At 28.2% G+C, this 9,450-nt stretch overlaps 3 protein-coding genes across 3 annotated transcripts; 1 reads left to right on the top strand and 2 right to left on the bottom strand.

The window, feature by feature from the left end:
- On the bottom strand, positions 1-2,132 carry LOC125065727 (nudix hydrolase 8-like). The gene is made up of 5 exons (XM_047673513.1): positions 1,893-2,132; positions 1,660-1,808; positions 1,113-1,204; positions 828-1,038; positions 1-400 (listed from the first exon to the last, which is right to left on the bottom strand). Exons 1-5 carry the CDS (start codon positions 1,934-1,936, stop codon positions 21-23), a joined length of 876 nt encoding a protein of 291 aa, XP_047529469.1. The 5' UTR covers positions 1,937-2,132; the 3' UTR covers positions 1-20.
- A 1,806-nt stretch (positions 2,133-3,938) lies between these two features.
- LOC125065817 (Golgi to ER traffic protein 4 homolog) lies at positions 3,939-6,390 on the top strand. Its single transcript, XM_047673653.1, has 4 exons — positions 3,939-4,169; positions 4,246-4,528; positions 5,347-5,657; positions 5,747-6,390. Exons 1-4 carry the CDS (start codon positions 4,057-4,059, stop codon positions 5,994-5,996), a joined length of 957 nt encoding a protein of 318 aa, XP_047529609.1. The 5' UTR covers positions 3,939-4,056; the 3' UTR covers positions 5,997-6,390.
- A 92-nt stretch (positions 6,391-6,482) lies between these two features.
- On the bottom strand, positions 6,483-9,049 carry LOC125065818 (nudix hydrolase 8-like). The gene is made up of 4 exons (XM_047673654.1): positions 8,690-9,049; positions 8,519-8,610; positions 8,100-8,310; positions 6,483-7,724 (listed from the first exon to the last, which is right to left on the bottom strand). The coding sequence occupies exons 1-4, from the start codon at positions 8,793-8,795 to the stop codon at positions 7,345-7,347; spliced, it is 789 nt and encodes a 262-aa protein (XP_047529610.1). The 5' UTR covers positions 8,796-9,049; the 3' UTR covers positions 6,483-7,344.
- Positions 9,050-9,450: the final 401 nt, after the last annotated feature.

Here is a 9,450-nt window from a genome sequence, read left to right on the forward strand (position 1 = left end):
ATATAACACAATAAAATATACTATTTATTGTCATAATTTTCAACGATTAAGTAGCTCATCTCTCTCGTAAACTGCGACCATTTCACAGTTCTTTTTTGTATGTCAAGTTTTAAATTGTCATTTTTATGCATCAAGGCTTGATTGATTACCAATTTGTTGAACTCATGAACATGTGGATGATTTTTGTACTCGTCGATATTCATCCATTTGCAATCTTGTACTTCTCTTAGGGACAGTGTTATTTTCTCCGATAAAGCTTTCATCATCAGGAGTATATAAATATCTGAATTGCCAAACATCATATTGTGTGTATGTCTGAACGTTATTAAAGATAAGAATTCTGAGTCAACTCCTGTCTCTTCTTTAACTTCTCTTTGAGCAGCTTTTACTATATCTTCACCTAAGTAATAAATATTAAAATCATATTATGTTTATTGAAAAATGAATTAAAATATAAGTTACTAAATGGTATAAAGCAAATGAAACCTCATGAGTATATTTTTGTTTTTTTATGCTATGAGGTGGCAAACGGGCAGGCAGCTCACCTGATGGAAAGTGTCTAACACAACACTGGGAGGCTTGCAGATGCGTTTATTCAGTATTTAAAAATATTAAAGATTTTTTTCCTCTTTATGAAGATTCATAAACAATCACTTTTTAAAAAGCTTCATATGTATGATGTACTTTCATTTCTTAATAAAATATTCTTAATAGTAATAACTGATCTATGCAAATTTTTAGGTGCACAACCATTTGCCTAGAATGCTTTTAAAATACTCAAAACCATATTCTTTCAATAAAATACACAATAAATAAATCATAATTACCTCTTTCAACATACCCACCAGGAAGTTTCCAATGTGGGTAATCATAGTGCTTTTCAGATATAGCTAATAACTGATTTCTTCCATTCAATACTAATGCTCCTACACCCAGATTTGTGTGACAAGCCGGAGGCAAGTTAGGCTCTGAATCAACGGGCAACCATTTGTACATCATCACAAAATCATCTCTGGCATGGTGAAAATTAAAACCTTTCTAAGAATACCAATATAATTTAACAAAAATCTATCTACTTATACAACACACATAAAAGTATAATGTTAACTTACTTGGGCTAACATAGGAACATATGCCGAATCAGTTATGTTGATCTTGAACCATATACATCTTCTGCCTTCAATAATCCAACTTTTTAGTGATTCTGAAATGTATTTATGGACAAATTTAATAATAGCCTAAATTTTCCGACCTTATTATATTAGTTGGTTATATTTGTTTTTTTTTTCGAGATGCAGGAATCTTTACTAAAATAAAATGTTATTTAGTTTGAATTTCATAATAATTATATCAATTTATTATTGAAATTATACATATTCTAAATCATATTGAGCTTGATTAAGAAAGGCATAATAAATTTAACATAAAAATTAAAATAATTTAATTGGTACACAATCATATATCATAAAATGATAAAGATCCAAGAATTTAGATTTGATCAAATAGAATTGATTTTTTATGTTATGCAAATGTTTGTTATTTACGTTTTGTAATATACTTTAATTATTGCTAACTTTAATAGGTTACCGTAAATAAACAGGTATAAGGGCAAAACTTAAAATTATAAATGTGGAAGCAAATTAATAGTAGTTTACATACCATCTAAAATTTTCGAAAATGTTTCTTTTTTACATTGTAACTTTGTAGAATCAACAGTAACGCCGTTAAATCTATCTTTTTCTCCAGTAAATTTTCCATTGTGATGTAATGAGTAATTGCACTGTGGACATCTAGTACAAGAAGTATTTCTAAAATTGAATAAAAAAAATTAATTAATTGTTTTTTAAAAACTATATGTGGTCGAAATAGCTTTTTAATGTACCTATTTTTACCTTGTGTTTTTTAAATGTACGATTAAATTTTTTATTTTCAACATATTAATATCTAACAGAAATTTCTAATAAAATGTAAAATAATGCAATATTTCCTTATTAAAATTGTGCTCTTGCTTTGCCCACGACTAATTAAACTACTATTGATACAATTAAACGAAAGTACTTATTAATAAATTAAAAAAATTAAAACTTATCTCTAAACTAGCGATACAGTTTTTATTAATAAGTCAAAAAGAAAAACACTGTCAAAAATTGTCAATGTCAATTAGTGCTGGGAGTTTTTTTCAGAAACGGTTTTAAGAACTAGTTACTTTAAAAAGAACGAACGAACTGTTTCTGGATTTAAAACGAACGAGACGACACTCGGCACCGGCGGCCGTCGTTTTGGTACTGCTTCGCGAACCGGTTCCTTTCACGTGTAACTGACTAAGCACTCTATTTTGATAGCCGTAAGGACTATTATTGTATGAATATTAAACCAGTTATAAAGAACTACTTTGGATTTGAAGTAACGAATATGCTACAATGAATCTTATTTCTATAGGAATACAATACAAATTTGGTTGTAGAAGAAAAGACTAAATCGAAAAACCTGTTTCTTGGTACCGCTGCGCGAACCGGTTCCGATCACGCGTAACTGACTAAGCACTTTATTTTGATGGCCGTAAGGACTATTATTGTATGAATATTAAACCAGTTATAAAGAACTACTTTGGATTTGAAGTAACGAATATGCTACAATGAATCTTATTTCTATAGAAATACAATACAAATTTGGTTGTAGAAGAATAGACTAAATCGAAAAACCTGTTTCTTGGTACCGCTGCGCGAACTGGTTCCGATCACGCGTAACTGACTAAGCACTTTATTTTGATCGCTGTAAGGACTATTATTGTATGAATATTAAACCAGTTATAAAGAACTACTTTGGATTTGAATCTTGTTCCTACAGAAATACAAATTCAAATTTGTTTGTAGAAGAATTAAAAAATTACGAAACAAAAAATAAAGTTTTCGTAGGCTCCTTATACGCTTATTATTTTTTTATTACAGATTTAGTATTAACTGCTTATAATCGGGTAATCCTCAGCCGTAATAGTTGAAATTACAAATAATTTAAAAATATTTCTTAACTTTCTGTTTTTTTAAATGCAAATAAGTGCGTGACGTAGAATTAATCCAAATAAATTATAAAATCGAAGTCTATTTTCAAAATTATATAATATGACTCCAGTGTTGAATATACATTATTTCAGTAAGTAATCAGTTAGTAGTAAAGTATCGTAAATATATTAAGTTCTCGAACCTATGAAAACAAACCGGTTTTTTTTATAACCCTTTCAAAGAACTGTTTTGTAAATGTAAAAAACTGGTTCGTTTCGTTTTACGTAAAATCTGAAATGACCCAGCACTAATGTCAATAATGTTGGTTTTTGTTCAAATCATTACGTCGATCTACACTTTGGTCCCAATACAGTTCGCTCAACGTGTGGATCGGGAAATTAGCATTGGCAACACTCGCAGCTCGCGCCAACGTTGTGTGTTGCTGGGTCGAATAAATTTTTCAAAGGCATCTGCCGTCCTACAATGTCTTCAGTGTTCACACGTTGCCGCCAACGTTAGGCTATAAGCTAATAGGATCTTCTACTATGTTTGAAAAAGTACTTCAAAATGTTGATTTTAATTTTTTTTTATTTCCTACTAAAAAGTCACAAAAAATATACTTTTGCAAAACAAACAATTTTTCTTGCCATAAAATTAAATTAAATTTTAAGCCCTTTTTATTCTCTCATATTCATTATCGATAAATCTATATCATATCATTTTTTTAGTTTTATTATATTAGAATTAAATTATTGTACTGTACAAAAATATATTATTTTATCTATTCCTAAACGAGTATTAACCGGCCTCATCTAGGTGTCTTTTGTAACAGTTTTCTTTCTCCTTTACTCTAGACAAATTTAAATACTTTTGACATTTATATGATATAGCTTTTTCATTAAACATAGATATTTTAAAATTATTTGGTTATTAACCAATGAAATAAATTTTAGAAAGAATAAGTTTCATGTGGTAAAGTGACTTTTTGTGAAGACGTAAATTAAAATAAGTGATGTGAAAGATTTTCTCAGGAATAATATTATCTCGAAAACAAATTATGGCTGGAAGAGGAGAAAGAGGTGTATCGCGAGTTCTAGATAAGCTCGAAGCATCTGTGAATTCGGGTCAATATTATGAAGCACATCAAATGTACAGGACTCTTTATTTCAGGTAAATCTATAAAATAAGAACATATTTTTAATATAATTGTACACTATCTGACCAATTTTAATTTACATATTTTCAGGTATCTAAGTCAAAAGAAGTATACCGATTTGCTTCAATTATTGTATAAAGGTTCAAGTCTTTTATTACAACGCGATCAACAAGGCAGTGGAGCAGATCTAGCAATTCTGTTAATCGAAGTTTTAACAAAATCAGAAACAAAACCTTGCCACGAATGGATAGATAAAATATCAAAATTATTTGAAAAGATGAATTCAAGTATTCCCGAAAGGGAAACCTTTCTAACAAATGCTGTGAAATGGTCCATGGATAATAATAAAAAAGGACATCCTTTACTTCACAAGGTAAGGCTAAAGTAATTTTATAAAATTTACTATGTCACAACTCTAATAAGACATAACATCATAACCTATAAAATGTTATCATATTTTGCTAAATTAACAGTTTCGTTATACAGTTATAAGAGTAATTAAAATCATTTAGCATGAACATTGTTTTTTTATTAAGCTTATTAAATTTATTTGTGAGTCAAACAGTTCAGATTATGTTGCAACTAATTTGTATTGAATAGGGGTTGATGTTGGGAATGAAATGAAATTTATAATTTTTCACCTCATACAAACTCCACTCTCCACTCAATCTCAACTCCTGAATGATTTTGGCAACAGCACAATTCTCAAAAAGAGCCGCCCAACTTCATGTGATACAATATTCAGATTTATGCGCAAATACAAGTGCACTGTCTAAATCCAATGACACATATATTTTGGCACAATAATTATACAAACAAGGAAATAAGAATTATATTAACTTTATTGAACTGCCTCAGACTATATGCTGTGACAAGAGGTTTTATTGAAGTTTATGCTGTAAACATTGATGATTTTTATTCCATGCTATATGTATCTCGTTATAAGTAAAATCTCATACTTTCATTTTAATATACAGTAATTTAAGGTAATTAATACCTTAAATTTTTACACCTAAATAATTGTATTTTTATATATTGATGATAAACCAGCTTTTCTAATTTGCTATGAAAATTTTAAAATCATACAAATAAAGTTTTACTAAATTAGCTCAACATAGTATGTATTTTTTGGAATTGGTGTGTTAATTACTCATTTTTTCAAATTCACCAAATTTTTTTTTCTGTTTATAGAAAATTGCTGAAATATATTGGCAGGAGAAGAAGTTTACATCGGCACATAGACACTTTCTACACTCAAGTGATGGAGCGGCTTATGCTAATATGTTGATTGAGCTTCATACGACAAAAGGACTCAAATCAGAAATAGATTTGTTTATTGCCCAAGCTGTTCTACAGTGTCTTTGTTTGCGTAATATTCAAATGGCCACAGAAGCATTTAACAAATACACAGGATCACACCCTACTATAAAAAATGACAAAGGCCCACCATACTTATTCCCATTATTAAATTTTCTATGGTTTCTATTACGTGCTATTGAACAGTAAGTAAACCAATAATATCTTAGTGTATTTAAAATATATTTTTTGACTAATTAGATGCTTATACATTTTATTTTTTTTTTATTTTCAGGAAACATGTCATTCAATTTAAAATCCTAAGAAGCTGTTATGCTATTAGTATAAAACGTGATCCAAATTATTCAGTGTACTTAGATACCATTGGACGAATTTGGTTTGGTATTGAGATCCCGCAAGACAAAAATCCTAATTCTATATTTGGTGGCCTTCTTAAATCTATTATAGGAGATGTTGATGTTGATACTTCAGATGAAGAAGGGGATGGTTTGAGAAAAAGTGCACCAATTCCTGACTTAGACTAGCTGTGAAGGGTTAAAGCATAATTTGCTATTTATAAAATTTTAATCACAAATATCTGCATACCTGCATATGCTGATTCAATGTGTATATTGGGTGAAAGTTGTTTAGTAGGAAATGGTTTATGTGATGCAAAATATATAGAATATTTGCTGTCTCAAAACACAGACAAGTAAATTTATTAATTTTTAAACCAATTGCATCTTCTAAAATTTTTTTTAAGTGAAACCATTTAGTTAGAAAGAGAGCTTATAGTCTTATAAAGCACTTTTTATAATACTGGATTGTTTTAATGAAATCATCTGTTTAAAACTGTATTTGTATTATATAGATTATTAACATTATTATTATACTTGTTCTATTTGAATTTTTATTTATTAAATGGCAATATTAAATATTTTTTCTGTATATGTGCTCCTACCATCTATCTAAAAACCTATACAAAATGTCTAATTTTTAATAAATTACTGTAACATTGAAAGGTATATCTTAGTTCTGCAAGAACACATTAATTGCAAAAAATTACTAATTGTTTTAATAATAGAAATACTTTTTTTATTAAATAAAGGTAGAATTTTGCAAGCCTGTCTGGGTAGATACCACCCACTCAATAAATACTTAGTATTGTTGTGTTCCAGTTTGAAGGGTGAGTGACCCAGTGTAACTACAGACACAAGAGACATGATATCTTAGTTTCCAAGGTTACTGGTGCGTTAGTGATGTAAGAAGTTTTTAACAATTCTTACAATGTCAATATCTATGAGCAGACCATTTACTATCAGAAAGCCTAGTTACAGGTTGATACCTGCCTTTATAATAAATGTTAAAGTTTCACTTTGTTTTTCATCACAAAAACAGAATTACCCATATTTGGTATTAAGTAATTGCAAAATAATAATATAGGTATGTGTCCTGTATTAGAATTGTACATTTTGTAAATAAATAATTAATAACATGTCAACATTAACAAATTTTTTGCTGATTATTGAGTTCTTGCTTTATCTAATGATATAGTTGTCACAAAAAAAAGACAATTAAATATTTTAATTTTTATAGTCATCTAGTATTAACAAGCAGGAGTTATTACAAATATATGATCACAGTTCATTGTCGATTCTTTTAGAAGCCAACAAATTGTTAATTTTTATTAAATAAGATACTATATAATTAGAATCACCTCTAACATTTTACGATATTTACAACACTTACATTTTAAATAAAAGTAAATTACTGTATATTTGTAACCAATTAGATATCATATAATATAATTGCGAATATTTTTATTGAGGTAGCAAATTACTTAAAATTTTTAATTACTCTTCTTAGTATGTTTAATAAAAATTGTAAAATGTTTTAAATTTTTGAAATATTTTCTATAGTAAGTGAGGTGATAGCTCTTGTCCACGTCCCAACAGTAATATTACTCTTTTGAAGATTGAATTTAATTCCTCTTTCCTTTAAATCAAGTGCTTGGCTAACAATAAATTTATTAAATTCATGAGCATGTGGATGATTTAAAAACTCATCTACACTCATCCATTTACAATCTTTTATTTCCAACTCTGATTTTGTTATTGTTGTTGAGGTAGCTGTTAATAAAACTACAACATAAATATCTGAATTGCCAAACATTGCATTGTGGGTGTGTCTCAAGGTGACCATTGATTCAAAAATGGCATCAATACCAGTTTCTTCCTTCACCTCTCGTATGGCTGCATCCTTGATGTCCTCACCTGAAAATAATAAAGAGACATTTGTTATTATAATATAAGTTTAATAAATAAATATGATTTTGTTTAAAAAAATATATATATATATACATAAGTATATATAAATCCTAGCACTGGGCACTTTCCACATCATTTCCTACCACACCACTTTTTCAAATTAGTTAAAAAAACATGTGAATACATACTCATATATGTGGGTATCAATTGAAATAACCTATAGTAAGGTTCTACAAATTATATCTTGTGCGAGCAACACAATAATGGCATGAAAAATATATATTATATGTGTTTGGAAAGAAATTTAAAAACAGATCTAACTTATTCTTGTATTATTAGTATGTTAAGGATTGCAAATATTATATAAGAAAAAAAGATTACCCCTTTCAACATATCCTCCAGGGAGTTTCCAATGGGGATATTCAAAATGCTTTTCTGTCACTACAAGCATTTCGTTCTTGTCATTCAAAACTAAACCTCCAACTCCTAGATTTGTATGACAAGCTGGTGGTAAGTTAGCTGTACTGTTTTTTGGTAACCACTTGTACATCATAACAAAGTCATTTCTTGAGTGATGGAAGTTGAAGCCCTCCTGAAAATATTTAATTATATCATTATAAAAAAATGTATTAGTTTCTGGTTGCTTTGTCTTATATAACTGCTTCCAAGGAAGTTTAATTCTACAAGATTAAAAAAACATTGTCTAGTGAACAAAAAACAATAGACATTATTTCCATTAGCTTTTTAAAATAAATCTACTTCCTTTTAGATATTGAGTTTGTCGAATAACAAATATTTACATTTGCAAGGATTGGTATTAGGGCTGCATCATTGATGTAAATCTTAAACCAAATGCATCTTCTATTTTCTTCTTCCCATTCCTTTATAGAAGCTAAAATAAAAGAATAAAATAAAATATATTTAAATGTGTTACTTTTATTTTACAAATATAAAATTGTAAATAAAGTCACCTAACAACTGATTTAAAAATTGATTTGGATCACATGGTTCTTCGTGAGAGTCCACGGTCACCCCATTATATCTATCCACAACACCTTGGAATGTTTTGGATGACATTTTTATTTTTTTTACACACTGAAATATGTTTCAAGAAGGAAATTATTCTACGCTTATATGGTAAAACACTACGCAATTTATGAAAATTGTAAATAAATAGGAAAGCTTCTGAAAAGAGTATGTATTGTTCTTTAAATAAAATGAATTTTAATATAAAATTTATTTTCTTGTCTTATTATGTAATATTGATTAGGTATAACTACACGTGTTTTTTTTTAAATATATTACATTTCTAAATTGTTATCACAATAAATTATCACTTATCATTGGATGTCAAATGACAAATGTCAACAATTGAAAATTCAACACAAATAAATATGTCAATGTCAATATAATATAGAACATAGACCTACGGTGACGGACTTAATGATTTAATAGTAAGTTTATGAATATAACGGCGATAAAATCAATAACTCACTTCACTTTACCAAAGTAAGGTAGGTAGCTAGGTCCTTCCTTGTCAAGTAGTAGTATATTTTTACGGTTATAGCTTTATTATAAATCATAAAACAAATATAACTTTTAAAGAATTTTGAATATAACCTTTATATTGTTATAAAGTAAATATAACGGTTATAAAGTTAAAAAGTCCGCAAATTATTTTGTTAATTATAGTGCCAACAAGTGAAGAACTGATTTTTAACTAGAGGTGTTA

Source organism: Vanessa atalanta, chromosome 8, assembly GCF_905147765.1.
Source record: "Vanessa atalanta chromosome 8, ilVanAtal1.2, whole genome shotgun sequence".
In the NCBI taxonomy this organism is placed as follows: domain Eukaryota; kingdom Metazoa; phylum Arthropoda; class Insecta; order Lepidoptera; family Nymphalidae; genus Vanessa; species Vanessa atalanta.